General features: G+C 41.6%; 1 protein-coding gene across 2 annotated transcripts in view; it reads right to left on the bottom strand.

The window, feature by feature from the left end:
- Window positions 1–22,772, bottom strand: part of MICU2 (mitochondrial calcium uptake 2) — a 145,965-nt gene that overhangs the window by 29,282 nt on the left and 93,911 nt on the right. For both annotated transcript variants that reach the window (XM_069013545.1, XM_069013552.1), the window contains 3 exons: window positions 14,637–14,668; window positions 14,449–14,524; window positions 9,759–9,806 (listed from right to left, as the gene is read on the bottom strand). In XM_069013545.1, the coding sequence (XP_068869646.1) occupies window positions 9,759–9,806; window positions 14,449–14,524; window positions 14,637–14,668 (156 nt within the window). The remainder of the gene's footprint in view (window positions 1–9,758; window positions 9,807–14,448; window positions 14,525–14,636; window positions 14,669–22,772) is intronic.

The raw sequence follows: 22,772 nt of genomic DNA, 5'->3' as shown, positions 1-22,772 counted from the left end.
AAAGCCATGGACTTATTGTCTCTGGAATATATTGATGCTTCCAAGAATAATGCTGGACTCATGAGGAGAGTGAAGCAGTATCTCCAAAAAACTCTAATGCCTTCAGAATTTTGCTTTGGCAAATATATTCTTCTGGTTGCATTCTGTAAAGTTTTAAGCCTTGCTTTTTTTTTAGAGAATCTTTCTGCAAAGGGAACAAGTTAAAGAAATATCCCATTCCTTTTAAGTCATAACAAGATGGTTAAAAAAAGTATTATTTTTACATTTTAGAAATAACTATCTTCAGCAGTCAACTAATGTTTTATGTGAAGCAATCTTGTGATGCAGGGATATTTTATAAATACCACTGCAATCTGCACAGCAGAGCTGTCCCCAGCAACTGGGTTGATTTAATAATCAAAACTGGCTTCCTTTCCAAGGAAATGCCACATGCAAAATTTGTGTTACTAGTACAAAAGCAAGAAAAGGCTATCCAATAACATATTTAGAGAATAAAAGTAATTGATGTATTTAATAGCAATTCATACCATCTGTGTTCCAATTTTCAGATAAGAGAGCTGTTAGTGAAAATATAGACCTAAAGCTGCTTATACTGTTCAGAGATGACATACTTATCTGATATGATGTCACCCCAAAGGTATGTGTTCGTAAAATAAGCATAGTTCAAAGACTACCACAGATATATTTGTATTTAATTAGAATCAGGCAAAATTCCAAAATCTGAACAGAAGAGCTTCATTCTGGCTGTGAGTGCAGGTTAGACCTAGGTGCTTCCTCTCCTGACCAAGCTGTCAACTTGTGTGACTGGGTAATTGAAACAAAGCTCCAAGTAAAGGTGACAACTTCAGTTCCTGGGCTTCCTCGCCAGGCAGGGCTCCATTAACCTATTGCTAGAAATGAAATTCAATACAGCACTGGAAGAAAAAAGATAGTGATGATACAAGGCATACTTAAAAGAGAAAAGAAGGTCGGGGGTGAAAAATAAAACCTTTGTCTGCCACAAAATTACATTTTCAAGTTCAGTGTTGTTACAGAATCTGACTTTGTATGACAGGCAGCATGGTCTGGTCAGCAGTGTCCTTGGAACCAAGAGCCTGATGACTCTTTTTCTGTTTCCCTATTGCTCTGTTGGTGACTTGGAAGCAATTTAAATATTGATGTCTGCTTTAAGAAATCTCACTTTAATTCTGACTAGTGAGAGAGACAGATTGTGTAACTCGGGGCTGACTGACATGGGATACTTGTTAGGCAAAGACAGAGGCACCAACACTTGTTGACATTTGCTTTCAAACTGGTAAGTATGATAACCCTCTGTGTAACCAAAGCAGCAACATAACCACTGCATTTTTATCCTGCATCTAAAAGTGCCTTGTTTTTGCAGTTCAATACATTTCTATATAAATTCTGTGAAAAATAATGTTACTTGATTGTCTGGAGAAGTGGAACAACTTGCTCTGATACTGCTTCAATTTTCTAATTGTTTCAGCCAATAATTCAGCATGAATTCACTTTCAGCTGCCATAAATTTCTAAAGAAATAGAATCTTTGGCACCTTGTACCGGTTTGGCCAAATTTAGAAATATATACCCTGAGAGAAGGCACAACCACCCCTCCCCCACCAGGTTCGGGAAAAAAATAAATTTTCCTCGAAGGAAAGTGAAGAAGATAAAACTATTTATTTAACAAACACACGGGAAAGGAAAATGAGGTTAAATGGTAAAATCTTTTGCTGTGGAGGAAAAAACCTGGGAAAGCGTTAGAGTCCTTCCTTTGGTCTCCTCGGAGCCGGGGCTTGGCCCAGGGCCAGGCCCTCTGTGCCCGACGAAAAGTCCTCCCGATGTGCTCTGAGGCTGAAAAGCAGTCCAGTAGCAAAGGGAGAAAAATCCGGAATTCCAGAGAAGGAAAAGCAAAGTCCAGCTCTCAGTCTCTCTCCGGAGAACCAGAAACTGAAACAACTGGCCAAAAGCTGACTGGAACACAGCAAGTCGGGTGCTTCCTCACTCCCCTGCCGCGGCTGGGAAGAAAAAAAACCTCCTATCTTTAAGTGACCTTGAACAAGCTGCAAACTGCTTTGAGAAAGTTTTGCTCAGTTTTTTTCTTCTCCCTCTCAGGCTCAGTTGAGAGGCACAGAAAGGCACAAAAATTAATTCCTGGGCATAGGCAGCGATATGGGATACACATCATAACGTCACCCCAAGACATTCCACCCCTTATCCCATATTGTTGGCTCAATGCCCAAACTAAGATATTCTAATTCTACACACACATTAATACATATATATATATACACAGCTATATATGAACAGTGACAGTGACAATCAGTAAGCAGGGGTATACAAGCATTTCACACTACAATCAGATCTCCCTGTGGTACACAACGTGTTGTTCCATCTTTCTTCATTACCCACCATGTGCAACCAGGTCCCTGGGCGAAGACAACCCCACGGGTGGGTTTGTCTGTACTCGAGGCAGATTTTACCCACACAGTCTTTCCTAACAGACCTCTGACATGCACTACTGGGACCTTATCTCCATCTGTTGTATGCAGGGATTCAGATTGGGCTGGACCAGCTCTATTGGTGGAACCTCGGGTGTTAACTAACCAGGTGGCCTTTGCTAGATGCTGTTCCCAATTTTTGAAAGTTCCCCCACCTAGTGCCTTCAAAGTGGTTTTCAACAATCCATTACACCGTTCCACTTTGCCTGCAGCTGGTGCATGGTAAGGGATGTGGTACACCCACTCAATGCCATGTTCTCTAGCCCAGGTGTTAATAAGGCTGTTCTTAAAATGAGTCCCATTATCAGATTCAATTCTCTCAGGGGTACCGTGCCTCCAAAGGACTTGCTTTTCGAGGCCCAGGATGGTGTTCCGGGCTGTAGCATGAGGCACAGGGTAGGTCTCCAGCCATCCAGTGGTGGCTTCTACCATTGTGAGCACATGGCGCTTGCCTTGGCGGGTTTGAGGCAGTGTGATGTAATCAATCTGCCAGGCCTCCCCATACTTGTATTTGGACCACCGCCCACCATACCACAGGGGCTTCACCCGCTTGGCCTGCTTGATCGCAGCGCATGTCTCACAGTCATGGATGACCTGGGAGATACTGTCCATGGTTAGATCCACCCCTCGGTCTCGTGCCCACTTATAGGTGGCATCTCTGCCCTGATGGCCTGAGGCATCATGGGCCCATCGAGCTAGGAACAACTCTCCCTTGTGTTTCCAGTCCAAGTCTACCTGTGACACTTCTATCTTTGCAGCCTGATCTACCTGCTTGTTGTTTTGGTGTTCTTCATTAGCCCTACTCTTGGGGACATGAGCATCTACATGGCGGACTTTCACAACCAGCTTTCTTACTCGGGCAGCAATGTTTTTCCACTCTTCAGCAGCCCAGATTGGTTTTCCCCTACGCTGCCAATTAGCTTTTTCCCACTTCTCTAACCATCCCCACAGAGCATTGGCTACCATCCATGAATCAGTGTAGAGGTAGAGCTTTGGCCACTTCTCTCTTTCAGCAATGTCCAGGGCTAGTTGAACAGCTTTGAGTTCAGCGAGTTGGCTTGATCCACCTTCTCCCTCAGTAGCTTCTGCAACCCGTCGTGTGGGACTCCATACGGCTGCTTTCCACTTTCGTTTCATCCCTACGATGCGACAAGAACCGTCGGTGAAAAGAGCGTAGCGTGTGTCTTCTGATGGCAGTTGGTTGTACGGTGGAGCTTCTTCAGCACGTGTCACTTGTTCTTCTTCATCAGCGAGACCAAAGTTTTCACCTTCAGGCCAATTTGTGATTATTTCCAAAATCCCAGGGCGATTCAGTTTTCCAATACAGGCGCGCTGTGTGATGAGAGCAATCCATTTGCTCCATGTGGCATTGGTGGCGTGGTGGGTAGAGGGAACCTCTGCTTTGAACATCCACCCCAGCACTGGTAGTCGGGGTGCCAAGAGGAGTTGTGCCTCAGTTCCAATTACCTCTGAGGCGGCTTTGATTCCTTCATAGGCTGCCAGGATTTCCTTCTCTGTGGGAGTGTAGTTGGCTTCAGACCCTCTGTAGCTTCGGCTCCAAAACCCCAGTGGTCGACCACGAGTCTCACCAGACACCTTCTGCCAGAGGCTCCAGGACAGGCCATGGCTCCCAGCTGCAGAGTAGAGCACGTTCTTCACTTCGGGTCCTGTCCTAACTGGGCCAAGGGCTACCGCATGAGCGATTTCCTGCTTGATTTGGGTGAAAGCTTGTTGCTGCTCGGGGCCCCAGTGGAAATCGTTCTTCTTGCGGGTAACCAGGTAGAGAGGACTCACAATCTGGCTGTACTCGGGAATGTGCATCCTCCAAAAGCCTATGGCACCTAGGAAAGCTTGTGTTTCCTTCTTGTTGGTTGGTGGAGACATTGCAGTGATCTTATTGATGACCTCAACAGGAATCTGACGTCGTCCATCTTGCCACTTTACTCCCAGGAACTGGATCTCTCGGGCAGGTCCCTTGACTTTACTCTTCTTGATGGCGAAACCAGCTTCCAGGAGAATCCGGATAACTTTCTCTCCTTTCTCAAACACTTCTGCTGCAGTGTTCCCCCACACAATGATGTCATCAATGTACTGCAGATGTTCTGGAGCCTCACCCTTTTCTAGTGCAGTCTGGATTAGTCCATGGCAGATGGTGGGACTGTGCTTCCACCCCTGGGGCAGTCGGTTCCAGGTGTACTGCACACCTCTCCAGGTGAAAGCAAACTGAGGCCTGCACTCTGCTGCCAGAGGGATGGAGAAAAATGCATTGGCAATGTCAATAGTGGCATACCACTTCGCTGCTTTGGACTCCAGCTCATACTGGAGCTCCAACATGTCCGGCACAGCAGCACTCAGTGGTGGAGTCACTTCATTCAAGGCACGATAGTCCACAGTCAATCTCCATTCTCCTTCAGATTTGCGCACAGGCCAAATGGGGCTGTTGAAGGGTGAGTGGGTCTTGCTGACCACCCCTTGGCTCTCCAGCTCACGGATCATCTTGTGGATGGGGATCACAGCATCTCGAGTTGTCCGGTACTGTCGGCGATGCACTGTCGAGGTGGCAATTGGTACTTTTTGTTCTTCCACCTTCAGAAGGCCGACTGCAGACGGGTTCTCTGATAGCCCAGGCAAAGTGTTCAATTGCTTACTGCCCTCTGTCTCCACAGCAGCTATTCCAAAAGCCCACTTGAGTCCCTTTGGGTCTCTAAAATACCCGTTCCGGAGGAAGTCTATGCCCAAAATGCACGGGGCCTGTGGGCCAGTCACAATGAGGTGCTTCTTCCACTCAGTTCCAGTCAGGCTCACCTCAGCTTCCACCAAGGTCAAATTTTGTGATCCACCCGTTACACCAGAAATAGAAACAGATTCTACCCCCACATGCTGCGATGGAATTATTGTACACTGCGCACCAGTGTCAACCAAGGCATCATATTTTTGTGGTTCTGATGTACCAGGCCAACGAATCCACACAGTCCAAAAAACACGGTTTTCCCTGACCTCTACCTGGCTAGAGGCAGGGCCCCTCTATGCCTGGTTATCCTTCTTTCCCTGGGCCTGTATCTTAGAGGTTCCTTCATGGGAATTGGACATGCCATCGTCTTTTCCATCATTTCCGGCAGTTTGGCTACAGGCAACTGGTGCTACTTCCTTTTTGGTAGATCCTCCTTTCTGAGACTTGCGCTCCTTCAATTCACGCACTCGTGCTGCCAGAGCAGAAGTGGGTTGTCCACCCCACTTCCTCATGTTTTCCCCACTGTCACACAGGAAATCCCACAGCTCACTTCGTGGGATGTGCCTTCTCTCTGGGGAACGTCCGCGGAGAAGGCACTCTTTAATCTCCTGGAGACTCTTCTCCATCTTATCTTCCATTCTCTTCACATGTGTTTCCACAGCTGCGATCCTTGCATGTGTTGGGCCATGCACAGAGTCTGCATATGCTCGGAGCTTCACTGCCATATCCTTCACAGTCTCATTCGCACCGTAGTCCGGTTTCATTATTGCTAAAGCAGAAGCGTATTCTGGTGGCCCAAGTTGTATGAGTTTTCGCCACATGTATGGAATAACTCTGGCCCGGTCTGGACTCCTCAATCCTGGGTCATTTGCAAAGACAACCTCTACCACCCCTAGTTCTCTCAGGCGTTGGATCCCTTGCTCTATGGTCTTCCACGGGGTTTGCTGCATGTAGAGATCATCTCCACACATATATCTTTCAATCACGCCTGTCAAAACTCGTCTCCAGACACTGGTAGAGTCAGTCCCCCTTTTCATCGCTTGGTCAATCACTGGATCATGTGACAGGGATCCCAAATGCCTCGCTTCAGCACCATCCAGCATCACATCATCACCTGCCGCATCCCAAATACGGACCATCCAACTTATTATGGATTCATCAGACCGTCGGGTGTAATCCTTTCTTAGGCTGTGAAGGTCCTTTATGGACATGGACTCAGTAATGGTTTCTGTGCCTGAGTCAGATGGTGGTTTTGAGGTTCCTTCCCCTGCATCTTTTGAGGTTCCTTCCCCTCCATTATCCTCATCTTTCACTGGGCGATCAGTTTTGGTTATGTGCTTTTTCCTTGTAACAGGAGCCACTGTCAGTGGCTTAGACTCTCCATCTGGTTTGGGCTTGCTGTCTGGTTTATCTGCAGCCTGAGTGACTGGGGTATCTGCAGGCTTTGCTGATTGATCTTCCTGCCTCTCTACCCTTACCGGCTGCAGTGTGCGATAGGCATATGCCAAAACCCAACATATTGCAAGGAGCTTGTTCGTATTAGAATTGTCATTGTATTTCTCTTTCAGATATTTCGCCACCTCAGCTGGTTTCTGAACTTGTTCAGGGGAGAAATTGCAAACCATTGGGTCAGAGAATTTCTTCAGGATTAGGCCTATATCCTCCCATTCCCCACACCACTCAGGATGCTCCACCTCTGGGTCAGGTGTCTCATCAGTCACCCTGGAAATCTGAGCTCTTATTCTAGACAAGCTGCAAACCACATAGAGGAAGATTACCAGATTAAATACCAGGAGGGTGGTCTCTTTAACATCCAGGGGAAACTGAACACTCTCAAAAGAAAACCTATCAAATTTAAAGGGAAGGGAAACCCCGACTCCTCCTCCTCTAACAATCTGGGTGCAGTTACTAATAAATTCCCAAAGCAGGCTACTGAAGCTAGGACTGGGGTTAGGAGGGAGAAACCATTTATCATACACACTTTGAACAGATGCCTGTACCTCTGTCAACTTCTTATAAATCATTATCACCGAGCACAGCAAAATAGAAATCCGAATTCGTGTCCCTGCTCTGCAAAAATTCCTTATCAAGGATAAGATCGGACCAAGTTGTGGATAGGCAAATAAGCCTAGGGACCAGAAAGGCACTAGCACCTTAAACAAGCCTACGGACCAGAAATACATGAATATATCAAGCCAGAGAAATGTTATGAACTCAACCAACATGATGACTATTTTACTCCAGCACAGAATAAGTAAAAACAAACCAAAATGTAATTAGCACAGGTTTTTCACTTTCCTTCGAGCCCCACGTTGGGCGCCACTAAATTTGTACCGGTTTGGCCAAATTTAGAAATATATACCCTGAGAGAAGGCACAACCACCCCTCCCCCACCAGGTTCGGGAAAAAAATAAATTTTCCTCGAAGGAAAGTGAAGAAGATAAAACTATTTATTTAACAAACACACGGGAAAGGAAAATGAGGTTAAATGGTAAAATCTTTTGCTGTGGAGGAAAAAACCTGGGAAAGCGTTAGAGTCCTTCCTTTGGTCTCCTCGGAGCCGGGGCTTGGCCCAGGGCCAGGCCCTCTGTGCCCGACGAAAAGTCCTCCCGATGTGCTCTGAGGCTGAAAAGCAGTCCAGTAGCAAAGGGAGAAAAATCCGGAATTCCAGAGAAGGAAAAGCAAAGTCCAGCTCTCAGTCTCTCTCCGGAGAACCAGAAACTGAAACAACTGGCCAAAAGCTGACTGGAACACAGCAAGTCGGGTGCTTCCTCACTCCCCTGCCGCGGCTGGGAAGAAAAAAAACCTCCTATCTTTAAGTGACCTTGAACAAGCTGCAAACTGCTTTGAGAAAGTTTTGCTCAGTTTTTTTCTTCTCCCTCTCAGGCTCAGTTGAGAGGCACAGAAAGGCACAAAAATTAATTCCTGGGCATAGGCAGCGATATGGGATACACATCATAACGTCACCCCAAGACACACCTCTTCCTGCAACTTTCATGTATTCTTCTGAAGTTATAATTTGGCTGTCATGGTTGTCCTTTTTTAACATAAATCCATCTTTTTTGAGTTGCAACAAATGTTTGAAAATCAGTATCCTAAATGGGCTAAACTCCTGTCTCTGATTTTAAAAGCCACTTGAACACACAGTGTAACTCATGTTCAAGCAGTGTGTAGCATGGGACAGACACCACTGCTGAAGCAGTGTATTTGTACATTAAATCTTAATGCATATATATACATACACATACTGTGTGCTAGCTGAAGTTGCCAAAGAGATTACCCACCCTTCATGCTGTGTAACAGGAACTAATGCAGTTCTGCTGAGAAATGAGGTAAGCTGCAGAAGGGCCCCTTGAACTGTGCAAGAGGTGTGTACTGATGGAAAGCTGGACATACTCTCTCCACTCTCTGGAAACCAATGTTATTTGTTCATACTACACCATGAGAGGGCGGATTTCCAGAGCAAGGAAAACTTGTCAACTTATTTAAGCCCCAGCCACAGACCTTGCAGCCATGGAAGTGATGAGGGTCACGTGAGAGTCATCCCTCTACAGTCTGTCAGGAAAGAAGTGACTGCTTCCTTCTTTCCTTTCCCCATCCACTGATACAATAAATCTATTATGCCTGGCTTTGTCCCTTGCTGAAAAAGTTAGACCTGTGTAAGTCAGTCAAACAAGACTGCATGTGGACAATTCCATGGACATGCATATGGACCACTTCTAGGGGTCTTGCCATGTAATGCTCACTGACACATCTCAAATCTTGGTGTTTTTCAGCATCACTTACAGATCAGAACAAAATGGGGTGACGAGCATGGCACAGAGTAAGTACCAGACAATCCCAGATTACTTCCATGCACAAAACCAAAAAATGCCTGTTGCTTGTAGAGAAAGCAAGTACCAAATAAAGGTTGTTTTAAAAAAAAGCGCCTGAGAGAAAAAGGAAGGAAGCAAAGGAGGGGGACAGAAATACGTGTACAATACTGGGAGGAAATAAAGTCAAAAGGAACATAGAATAAAGAAAAAGGACTTAAAAGTCAGACAAAAAGACACTGAAGAATTTTGCTGTTTCTGTATTGCATGCATTGCATATCTGAACACGAGAAAAACGGGCAGTGACCTGTGAGACCCTACAGTAGTTTTTCACACCACTGCATGAGCCATACTGCTAATGTCTCATTGTCCAAAATGACTAAAACTACTGTCCAGAAGAAAAATTATTTCTCTTCCCATCCAGTTCTTCTTCCCCTTATTATGTTCTGTAACCAATGTCCCCCCCTCTCAAAGTATTTCAAAAGACTTTTCTGATCCCATGTTGCAGTGAGTACCATGATTTTTGAAGTATTGCTATGGACCAATGATGACACTGATATCCATTTACATTAATGCATTATCACTCTATATACAACAGTTTTTTATGTTTTACTGTAATGCAGAAATCTAGAAGCAAAAAGGTACCAGAAAAAAGTTCTTGGTGAGCTGTTAGTAGCTGAGTATTTGTGCCTATGTATTTTAAATATATAATACTTACTCGTAAGAATTGTCAGCAAAAACAGATATTCTGCATAAGATATCAACCCTGAAAAAGAAGTTAAAAATTACTTGTGGAAAAACCCAAAAACTTACAGCAAGATTTGAAAGATTAAATCTTACAAATATTAAAAATGTAATTTGACATTACATTAAATACATTTATTAAAATAAGCCAAGTTACTATATAATAAATTTTTCACTTCTGTTTCTAATATTCTGAAGGCAAAATTCCCTAACCCGAGACTCATCAATGTTCATGTCTAACCAAGAAAGTAAGGTTTATTTGGTATTAACAAAAGGCCTACACTAAATCTTAGGATTCTCACTGAAAACATTCAATGTTTATATAAAAGACAAATAAATTAAATGAGCTTTGTCACATTTAGTACCTGGGAGGAGAACTACTCTAACATTACCCTGAAGGATCAAAGTCCTCCATCCTTTGGCAGGCTCGCAAAAGGCGGAGAATAGCTTCCCTCTAATTCTCAAGGGAACATGGCAACACGCAAAGCTGCCAAGCTGCTAGATTGTGCTGATAGTACTGCTGGGCCTCGTGCCAAGAGGAGGCTTCTTTTTTTTTTTTTTTTTTAAATAGGAACATGTCCTTTCTACAAGGTGAAAGTATTTTCCCCCCTTTTGAAGGAAAATTCCAGTGTTTTCTTTTGAAATACCGCCTTAAGTGAAAAGCCTGAACAAACACAAAGATGTGATAGCGTCAAAATAGAGTGTGCAAGCTAAAGATAGAGAGTGCAGAATGAGGGTGGCTAAACAACAGAATCTGAACCATCTGCCCTGCAATAATGTTTGGGGAAAAAAATGTAAAGGGCTTTTTTATAAATCACTTTTCAAAATAACTGAGCTACTTTTAACCTGTGAGCTAAACATTGTATAATGCTGAAGCTGCTTAAAATAATGAAGTTCAAACATGCCTATCTGTGCAAAGATAAATTATTTTTGTAATTTATATTTAGTTAATTGATAGATAAGGAATCCACTTAAGCTTCAGTGATAAACAATTAACTTCTGATAAACTACTATGCAGAAGCAACAGCATTTGTATTTGACCTCAGATAGTGACTTAACACTTCTAAGTACCAGAGCTCAGAAATATTAAATTGCTAAATGCAAGAATCTGAAAATCAAAGAACAAGTCTTAGCGAAAGGGAGGTCTAATGTTGATCCTGTTGCCAACTCACTCTGGTTCCATATCTCAGCTTTCCCCTCCATCAAAATAGGGCTATTTACCCTATTATTCTACATGAATTGTGTAAACCAGCACAGTACTACAATCATACAATACACTGTGGAAATGAAAAATACTTACAGCTCAAAGACTTAGTCTTGCTTACAAGTTTTAGCATTTCTGCCATTGCAAGAATGCAAATTATTATTTTCATTGCTGTAAAACTTGGAATGGTATTCTTAGATGAAACATCTAGGTTTTCTACAAGTTCAAAACCAAATAAACAGAGAAAGAACTCCTGCCTCATCTTTTTTAGCTTATATGCCTAAGACAAGATTTAAAAAAAAAAAAAAGGGTAGAAACTAATAGGTAGTGAAAAGAATTCAAGCAAATAGTGTGATAAGTAGTGATCAAGATTCCTAATTTTGTTTCGTGTGTGACACAGCAAAAGAATGTTTAAGGGAAGAATATAAAAGAAGACAAGGAGGCAACTTTTCAGGTCTGTATAGAAAACACCTCCCAGTCAATGACTGCCGTTGTGTCAGCACAAAGATCCCTGACTGAAAATGTAACCACCAAGCAATGAAGGACAGCATCACTGGGCAAGAAGTGGAAGTCTGCCTCTTGGCTGTCTTGAGATGCTCTGCACAGGGATAGTCTAATGAAGACCTGGAAGCTGAAGACAAGTGGCTTATGCTAGGCAAAACAGAACCCGGAGAGCCCAGTGTGGGGATACAAAATAAGAGATGACACAGTCCAAGAAGTTGTGAAAGAAAAACATGTTTATTAAAGCTTTTGAAAGGATATTAACATGGCTGTTAAAGTATGAGAAAAAATAAAGTTGTAATAATTGAGATACAAAATACTGAGCCCCTGGAGAATTTTAGCTTTATAGATAGACAGGGGTCATTATACCTTATAAAATTTTGCAGGAAGAATCTGCAAAGTTTTTACAGAGATGGTGGGATGTGGAGAAAAGGTCAATTTAGAGGTAACACCCTGCTGATTGGCTCAAGGGAGAAGCACTTGAAGAGGGCTGGAAAGAGGATCCTTGCAAGAAATGGCAGGATTGAGACACAGACTCTGTTTTTGTCATCTTACTGTAATCAGATTGAAAAGTTGCTATAGTGAAATTGGTAAAAAGGTAAATATAATAAAAATATGTAGAAATACTCTGGATTGCTCTTTAAAACCTGACTCGATGCTTTAAAGAAAACTCACAGCCTGACCGATATTTTCTGGAAGACTGATTGTACTAAAATAATTTACCCTAAGATTTTTGAATTTGTGGACTATTTCCATTAAAAAACCATTTTAATTTAATTGTCATTTTACTATGTGCAGTGAGTGGCCAATTTACCTCATCCATAAAGTAAATTAAATATCTTGGTAATTTTCTTTTTTATTTTACAGCAATCATTACAAAGGCACTCAAATTAAAAGATTTAATGCAGCAAACTTAAAAAACCCAAAATAAAACAACCCACTGAAAATTAAATTCATATCCAAGCAAAATTTAAAGACAAAAGCTTCACGCACTGTTGAATGACTCAGCATACTTGCATCCAAGAATGTGCATTGGCAAAATACTGTCACATTTTCTAAAGCTAAAGGAACCTTCCCTATCCCTCCCTAGAAATATCTGTCCTCAAACTTACCAGCAAATGCTGACAGTACAATATTCTTATTTCTGAATAAATCGTAAGTATACCTACAAAATACGACACAAATTTTCAAACTGCCCACTAGAAGGCAGAATCCCCTAGCATTATGTTTTACAAACTGGACTGATGGCAGTTTTCCCTCTCCTTGACATTTAAATAACAAATTGAAGATAGTTAAAATAACCTCAGCTAAACAGTTAGATGGGGTAGATTCATTATTCTGGTACTTGTAAAAGCATAAATATTTTCATTTTTAAACTGTGATAATAATGCATCTCAAAGCAAAAGCATCAAAGTCACTAAACAAGCATCATGACCAAAAATTGTAAAAACTCTAAGTGTTGTGGGGACATATGGATGACTGCACTGAATGTTCCTGCATCATCTCAAACTCCTACCAGACCTCTGAAGGACAGGGATTCAGACACACAGTGCTAAGCAAGGGCAGATCTTCGCCAGAATGCAGAAGACACCAACTCTGAGAGTATCACTGAGCCCACTTTCTGCCAAGCACTCAAATGGGAAAGGTGCAGTAAGAGGAGGCTGCACTGATTTGCTGTTTTCAAATTCTCTTGCTGGATTCCCAGTTTTCCCAGGCAGCATGGTCTGGGGATTTGCATCACTAGAAAAAGAAAGGCTCTAAAAAAGCAGGTATAGAGAGACAATATCCAAGAATTCAAGACTGGGAATGCTTTAAACCCAATCCTGGGAAGCCTGTGATGATCAGTACTTTGAAAAGGCAGGGAGTGACAGTTTAGTACAAAATCCAGCCTTCCCTAGGATAGAATTGTTAACTTGTTCAGAGATGTTTCAGGGCTTCTAGGGTAGGCTGGGGCTTTCAGGAGTGGACTGACAAGCAAGGCACTCATCTGGAGACTCTTGCAGGTCTGCACAAGGATGCAAGAAATGAACTGCAGGCAGAAGAGGCTGGGAGGCCGAACGGAAGGTGAAATACCGCAGGCTGAGATCAAGGGCTGCTCTCTTGGCATAAGCTGCCAGCCATGTCTGAGGATCTGCTGTGCATGGAGAGAGCATGGCTCATGCCTGCCAAGGAACTGCAGCAGTGCAACAGCAGCTTTATTTTCCAGAAATGTCCATGAGAGAAGGGATTCAGGCTGAACTGTATGATACAGAAAGTTTGTGAATAGGTGCTGTTGGTCTTTCTCATTAGTTTGGGAATTTTGGTCTTTGTTACTGTGAAATGGTTAATTGCTTATCTATTTGGTTTTCTTGATCCTCTTGTTTCTTTTCTCTCTTCAATTAATTTATGCTAATGAGATGTTTATTTGGTGTCCTTTAATTCCCTGTTGTTACACTAACAATATTCCAGCTCTTAGTTTTCTCTTTATGTAGTCCAGTACAAAGTGGAAATGCTGGGTGAAAAGAAAACAAAGCACATCAACACTGTGAAGGGTCGCAGAGCTCCTGAAGAGGGAGAAATAAGTTCAACTGCTCTTGGAATCAGGGATACCACTTAAGGTAGCTAGGTACAAATTTTGTTTTTATTTTTAGTTTCCATGCATTTAAGTTATATAGAGAAACAGGTTATTAACAAAAAGTCCTTGAAGTCCATTTTGTGTTCAAGTCATCCCTTTAGCCCCTTTCTCTTCCAAGTAGGCTTTTCAGTTTCTTTCATGTCTCCTCCTGCACCTCAGAAGGCTTTCAATTCCCAGCCCCTTTACTCTCTCTTGTGTAACTGAGAGATTTGCCAAGGAGGCAGCTACTGGATAGATGGAGAAGAAGTAAAATCCATGCAAACGTCTTTAAAAATACATTTGACTCATACCATATAATGAGATGAAAAGCAAGATGTATTTTTCAGTATCAAAAGTGCTCATTACCTTTATCACCAAGCTCTCTAAAAAAGGTTGGTCCTGGTTTAGCTTTGGCAACACACAGCAGTGCAGCATCTACCTCCTTCAAAGACACAAACAAGAAAATATAAAGCCAGTTTTGAAAGAGACTTAATCACTTCAGTAACAGAAAGAATGCAAGTTCTTTTGAAGAAGGAAAGGAACATTTTGCTTACCTTTTTTGTCAGTTTCTTGGCTGAGGCTTTGCCTATAATAAAAAAAAATCGTCATCATTCAATAACAAACTGACTTTAAACTTTGATCAGGTTCTGTGGCATTTCTTCAGAATTTTATGGGAAAATGCTAAGTAATATGAAACAGAATATTTTGCAACAGACAGTTTGTTTCTAATTCCCATAACGATCATGAAAGGACAAGATTTAAAAATAATATGAGCAATCTGTTCAAATGTTCTCTCAGCCTAGATTAAACCTCAGCCCACTTTCATTTCAACGACCAATTTACTAGTATGACTTTGCATACTGCGAGCTACAAATGTCACACAGATTCCAAAGCAAGACTACACAGTAAAAAACAACTGTAGTATTTACAAAGGGATTTCCAGGCACACATGATGATCCTTGAAGTGCAGGTTGAGAATGTGAAAGCTAAGAAATACTAAAAAGAAAAAAGAAAATTAAAATGTTGGTGTTTCTATTAAGCAGAAGTAAATTGAACAACTCTGCTTTCTGAAAGAGCATAAGACAAAAATCACGCAAACTCCTAAGTGTTTCTTAGCAGGTTCAAGTCTATACACTTGAATAGAGGAGCCACTGGCAGCAGTATAGGTTGTGCTCCTGTGTAAATCACACGTTTAAGGAGCTGCAGTGTATCAAGGGTGGAACACTCCAGCTGGTTAGGAAGGGATCACAGAAACCCTGTGGTCACGGACCCGCAGGAGCTGTGCTCCATTCCTTCTCAGTCTATCTCCTCAGCATTTCTCCTCAAACAGTTCTCCAAACCCTGTTGTCCTTCACTCTTACCACTCTCAGCCCATCACTCTCTTCATTCACTACCATTTCCTCTGGATTCCAGCCAGCCATTCCTGCCTATTTATTCACACTGAGTAAGCACAAGCTGAGCCACTTGGACTTGCTCTGCAGACTGGTGCCCCTGTGTGCAGCAGCCTGCTTTGCTCCACGCTCAGTCTCCAAGGTTACTTCGCTGCTTCACAGGCATTTTGCATCCAAAGGGTGACCAGTGTAGCACCACTATCTAGAAATGGACATGATGGAGGCAGCCTGGTGGGCAGTTGTCAACAAACATCTACCGAGCATTTCCACAGGCCCATAATTTGGCCAGACGGAGGTGCTTTGTCAGCAAAACAGCGAATTTCCAGTGCTGGCAAATGGCATGCCCAGTTGCAAGGGGTCTCCACTGGCAACTTTTGGCTTGGAACATCTCAACTAGCAATAACTCATTTTTCAGCACAGGCAAACCAGTGCCCTGGCCTCTGCTCCCTGAACTAGCAGTAACAGTTTTGCTGATAAATTCCTCTCCCCATACCCCCTCCCCCAAATCAGCCTAAGGCAGACACCTGGCACATAACATTTCAACACAAATGTTTAAGTTTGACAAAAGTTATAAGCAACTAAAATGAGGCTTTTAATACTGGAGTGTTGAGTGACCCCAGCAACAGGTGTTCCCAGTACCACCTGTTACTGTGGATGAATACATTTTTGTGCAATGCCTATACATACATTTACACCCATACACACATACATTTACACCCATACACACACATATATATAAAGCTCCATAGGTAGATACCTCCTAAGTCAAACAACGTATGAAATCCTCTACTTTGCCTCATTTGAGACAAAAGAAGTCAGACTAATAACAGTCTGGGAGAAGAAGCAACAATAGCTACATTCAGTAAGGCTGAGTCCTGAGCAGTGTGGTGTAACGCCACAGTTACATCTAACACCATTCCCTGCTGCAGAGCATTTTCATGAATGGCTGTTTAGCAAATTAAATGATTTAGAGCTCAGCTTTGAAATGTTGCTGCTTCTGTACGGCACGTTTCAATGTGAAACTATACTTCAGCTGTTCTTCTGGCCCTGGCAGACCCACCTAATGACCAGCCTTACAGAAGGGAATGAGTCAGGCTGTAGGTCTGTGAAAAAACAGTATCTGTATGGTTTATTGCTCTGAAAAAAGGGAAAAACCACCCTACAATGCTTTTCCCTGTACACACTCCTTGTACTCGCTGTCTGCACTGAAGCCAGCCATAAACCCTTATTTAGTTAAGAGCAACTCTATTCATTGCATTCTCCTGATGATTCCAAGAACATCACATCTGGAATGGCATCTGATACCACAGCAGTGCACTGGGGAGTAGCCTTCTGCCAGCATCCAGAAGGATGATGAAGGGAGACAAGCTGAACTCTGCGGGCTGGAACAGCAAAGGCATGGATAATTGATGCAAGGTAAGGAGAAAGCACTGGGAGCTACAGCTGAGACAATAGTTGGCTGAGTTTGTGAGGCTCTACACTTGGTTAAGTCTGTGCTTCTCGTCTTTGTGTTGCATTCAGCGCAACAATGCTGAAACTCTTCAGCTACACTGTTTTTTGGGGAACAACATATCCACACTGAGAATTACCCTGTGGTGATAAAAATTAAGAAAGGGAAGGGAAGTCTGTTGTAGATGTATGGGCTCTCTTTTCACCAGCCAGCAGTCACAACTGCCACTGCCTAGAGCTCACAGAAATGGCTGTGACAGCCATCAATATCTGCTGTCTTGCATCCAGCCACAGTCACCCTCCAGAGGATGTTTAAGGTGTTGACATGTTGACTGATGTCTTTCAGAGGTAACAATGACACTGAGATGCTCATGCTATCCTTGCATGGGTGAAAGGACTGCTGGGGGAAAAGAAGTCTTTGCTGAGTGGCAGAAGAGAGAGAGAAGAGTCCTATCACCCCAGGACGTGGTGAGCAGCAGCACCAGTTGGGTCAGAATCGGTCCTTGCAGCGACTGGATGAGAGGCAGCTGCTACAGTAAGACAGGAAAAAAGGCAGGAGGGAAAGGGACAGATTGACAGAGAAACTAAGAGATTTCTACTCTTCAAAGCAGTAAATACACCAAAGTAATAAACGGTGGAGTGTTTTAATGGTGCTCTTCTCACATGAGCAGATGCCTGGAAGCATGTGTACTGAAGGGTAGGAATTTTTTGGAAAAAACACCCTGACACTTGGGACAGTAGTGTTATCTTTCATACTGGGATTTGTGTAAGGTATTAGAATACAACCTTATAATAATATAATCATTTAAACTGTAGAATGAATTTCTTCCAATAATTATTTGCATGTTTTCTAAGAATTAAATCTAGTTATATTTTTTTGGTACTGTCACCATATAAAATCATGTGTGAAGACTCAAACCTCTGTTTTCACTTGGAAACTTTAGCTACTTTTATTGTAGCACTCATAATATTCCTTGAATGATAATTTAGCTCTTGGTACGTATTTTCTCCATTTATTTATTTCCTAACAGTGAGATCTCTTTAAACACCAACAAGGAAATCTCTATTAATATCAAATGTGCAGCCTTCTGAAGAATCAGGTCTTTTAAGACCCTGTCTAAAATAATTAGGAGAAGGTTAAATACTCTCTGCAGAAGATGCACTGCAAAGGTTTGAACAGTTTTCTTAGCCAGTTTGTACACTGAGGAAAAAAAGTGCCTCTTCCTTCCTATGAATTAAATATTGATGCTGTCATTCTTCACACATGAATACAAATACATCAGGATCTAAGTCTCTCTCTGAGGAACACAGGCAACAGATATAATTATTAGGGACTATTTAATCTAATAAGTAAAAGATCTGTATGATTCAATTATCTATGGTTTTATTATTTTACCTTAATAGATTCTTACTAATCAGAAAATTAATGACACACTACAAAACTTGCTTGTAGTAGTTAGAGTCTTACTTAGATGTGAAAAAAAGAAACTTGGAATTTTTATTGTTTTGAACTTGAATAAATGAGAATTTTTTTTTTCCTACAGACCTGTCACAACTATGATGGAATTCTGGCTTAAAGGATAGTGAGCATTTTCAAGGGTTTCTACATATTTTACAGATGCCATCATCTAATTTTCACCATCTATCGCATATCCATGAAACAATGAGGTACAGATGCACTTTTCATCGACAAAAAGTCATTTTAGCTTTTTAAGTTGGATGAATACCGAGTCTACTTATAAACACACAAGTTCTGTGCTGTTAGCCAAGAAAGTTAGTTGACAACTGTAATTAAGAAAACAATGCCAAGAGAGCTCCATCAGTCTCAATTTGCCCTTGGCAAACCAGGGTATTTTGTCACTTATGTTTCTTACAATAGAAGTGTTTCCATCATCTATCATTTTTTACACTAAGATGTAGAAAGGACCTGACAGCAATGTTAGGATTACTGTTAGGAAAGGGCTGAATTAAACAAGGCTGAACTTGCACACACAGTAACACCCATTTACACCTGTAGAGCTAAGGAATGGCTTAGATGTGACAAAAGATGTTTAGATTCAAAGAATGAACAAAACCACTAAGATCAACAATTCTAACAACAATAATCAAAGGACAAAGCAAAAGTAGTTACTACTATTTTCAAAAAAACATGTCTGCAAGATTGCTTTATTTCTGTAATATGGAAATTTAAATTAAATTTTAAATCAATCTTTCTCCACAGCCTGAACTTCAAGTGTGAACAGTATAAATTAGGTATCTTTTCCTAGAAGAACAAACTCCTCCCTCTTTTATCAGTAAAGTCACTAAGATGGCTTGACCCGAATCCCTTTTTAGCTCCATTTCAAACAGCCACAATTACAAACAAAAAAAAAAAAAAGAAAAACTGACCTCCCAGCTTTTTAATTCTGGATGGCATTTACTGCTATCTTTGCTGAATATTGACAGCAAAGGTCATTGGTTCAAGGTCATACTGAGGTACTATAAAACTATTTGGTTTTTCATGAAAAATTAGGATGAGAACAGCATTAAGTATATTCACAATTGAAACAAACTCTCATTCTGTGAGTGAAACAAAGCTTTTAAACTGGATGGGATTTCAGCACTGTCCAAATCGGAGGATCAAGGCATTTTAAAAACCACACACACTGTATGCAGCTCATGCTGTGGCCTTTACAGCAGAGCCCACCCTGCAGCCTTGCCTGCCATGGGAGCAAGAATTTGTATTTCTTCCTTATAACTGGCTGCCAGCTTTCACGCAAGCTGAACTCTCAGAATCCTGCACCAGTGAATTGGGTTAGATAAGAATTGTGTATGTTGATTTCCTTGGGGAGATGCTGTTAAAATTTCTGTTTAAATTAGCCTGAAATGGAAGATCTTTGAAATTCAATAGCTTGTATTTCATTCTCAGCTCTCTTAGATAATTTTAATTAAACTGGACAAGTATGTTATATTAACAAAGTGTGCCTTTTTTACCCACCTTATTTTTGTTCTCATTCTTTAAAGCTCTTCTGTGCATTTATAAAGTACTTACTGCTAACGAAACCAATAAAGGAAAAAATTCAAGGTAGTAATTAGTTCTTTAAGGCCTCCTTTTGAAGTACTGGTGATATTGGAGATAAATTAGGATAGCAAAAAAATTTAAGACTTTTGGAAAGCATGACAAACCAAGTGGTCAGATTGCTATGCTAGCTCCTGGCAAACCAATATCTGAATAATAAATGAGCATGCAATTTAAATGAATTAAGAATCTACTTCAGCTAGAAAGCTTTTACTGAACTACTGCATTTCTCCATTGAAAGATAATTTATAAAAGTAACTTCAATCACGTGAATTAGTGAATTGAAGCACCTGAATTGAATTCAAGTATGCCCAGTGGAAAAGGCAATTTGCAATAATAGAAGCTTCTGCTATGCTTTACAAAACAAGCTTTGCATCTGTCCTTCTTTATTTAAAGCAATCGCTCCTCTGAGGAAACAAGAAATACAGAGTGCTGGGATGGGGCCAGCGCTGGCAAATCTCCATTTCAGAAGAGCAGTTGCATCAGAGCAAGTCAATACCAGGAGGTTTCTCAGTGAGTCAGGCAGCCCGGGGTAAAAAGGGAGGGATGCTGATGCAGGGAGGAAACATCAAAGGATGACACAGTCTTTTAGGAAACTGAAACAGACAAAAGAATTAAGATAAGCAAGTTTTCAAAACCTCTTAAAGAGACCATGGCACCGAGTCACCAGGAGTTCCAAAATAAGCAAAGGCACTGGGGTAAAAGCAGATGCTGTGGTGCCCACTACAATGCTTGCAAACAGCTCAGTCCTAACTGGGACTGTAGCAGGAGTCTTTGGGAATGGCAGGGAGAGCAGGACAACTTCTCCTTAGATATTATTCAGGGAAAGTGACATACTCCCAGATCCACTCTCTTTCTAATAACTGCTGCAATCCAAGCTGCAGGTAAGGAAAAGCTGAGAATATGTTCAAACTTCCAAGCTTACCACAAGACTGGTACTGCAAGGACATACAGAATATACAAAGTCACTTCTCTCCCAAGGAACCAGAACAGTCTAACAGGCCTGTAAGGGCAGCCCTGCAAAGGGAGCATGTGAAGCAAGCTAAGACTTCACATGAAACACACAAGCAGCAAGAAGTCAAGCAGAGAGCACAATTGCAGCTGAGCATTTCCCCAGCAGGAGAGGCTGCCAGTCCTCTGGCAGGCAGAGCTCAGCACTGGACGGAGCATATGGAAAAAAAATGTGTCATGTGAAATGCAAGTCCTCAAAGTCCCAAATAAGCACCTCATGCTTGGTTCCTCTGGCTTCATTTAGATGTCTAAAAATTAGGTGCCTAAATCTGAGTTAGTGATCTCTGTGCTGCTTTGCTGTAACTATGATGGTGTGAGGACAAACACAGAAAAAGGTTTATAATTAACTTCGAAATCTGCTGCTCCTATTTCAGATCTGAAGAAGAGCTCATATGCCCAAAAGCTTGTCTAATTTTTCCAACTTAGAAGAACTGGTCTAATAAAAGATATTATCTCTATCTACAAACTTCATCCTGAGTAATGACCCCAGGCTCTCTTTATACTCAAGTGAGAGAACCAGACACAAAGAAAGAACAATTTATTCCAGGTTGAGACAGGTGTCCAATCCAGGTCTTGGACTCATCTGTTTCCTTCCTTCAGCTTTAAAGAAATGCTACAACTACTTCCTCTGACCTGACATTCAGCTTTTGTATATGTAAATTGAGCAGGTGAGTCCTTCTGCATGCAACCAGATAACTCACACTGTGACTGCTTTCTGTATTTGTTACAGAAATCTGTAATCTGTTTTTTTCCAACCTCCTACCTACCAGCCCAATGTTAGCAGTGCTAAGGGCATGTATTCTCTGTTTTAATAAGAACTTAATCAGATGCAAGGACAAAGTTTACTACAGTTCAAGAGACAGATGGCTGCATAATTGCAGCAATAAAGTCTTATTAAGGACAACTAAGATTACCTGGAAGGAGCAGTATCCATAATACATGTTGCTGAGACCAGAAGGGTGGAGAACAATTCCTGCAACTTACAGAGAACACTATGCAGTTCAGACTTTTGGGGTAGATGGCATTTCCTGACTGCACAAAACCATGGACCTTCCCACAAAGAGCAGGTAAGCAGAGCCTCAACCCCCAAAAATTCCTGTTATAATGTTTGAGATTGTAGTCAGTCTTATCTAGCAAAGAAAACAGCATGAACTAGACTTTGCCTTCGAGAAGATTCAATTAATGAACTTTGATCTACTCTGAATTAAAAAAGGTATAAATTGTGTAGCATCACTCTCTTTAAGTCATCATCTCCTATTACTAACAAAAACTAGTTTTTAAATACTACAGCATCAGAGCACACACTAGGTTAGGATACTAACACCAGAGGAACATAAACTATTATGACAGTCTCCTAGCACTACAGGTTTAATTCTGTTCCTCTACTAGGCAGTGTTAGAAGTCATGATCCCTGGCCTAAGGGTTCTGCAATCTACTTTATGGCTAGAGAAGACTATTATAGAAGAACAAATAAAGAGGGATAAGGACAACAACAATGAAACAACAGTTAAAAATCTGACTGCATGCACAACTTGAGCATTTTAATTGTAAGCAGAGATTAATTTGGATTCAGAACGAAAATGTGTGCAAATCATCCCACAATCAAAATGAAGGAAGAAAAAGTCAACATCTTAACAAAGCCAGAAACTGATTCTTATCTCACTATACAAAACTTGATTTAAGCCTATGTGCTCAATATAAAGTCACCATTACCACTGTAGCAACCACTCCTATTGTCTCATTCAGCTACTTCCTTTACAATATGCATTCTGAAGATCTTC

The sequence above is a fragment of the Aphelocoma coerulescens genome, chromosome 1, assembly GCF_041296385.1.
Source record: "Aphelocoma coerulescens isolate FSJ_1873_10779 chromosome 1, UR_Acoe_1.0, whole genome shotgun sequence".
Lineage (NCBI taxonomy): Eukaryota > Metazoa > Chordata > Aves > Passeriformes > Corvidae > Aphelocoma > Aphelocoma coerulescens.
This window is presented reverse-complemented; position numbering and strand designations above follow the sequence as displayed.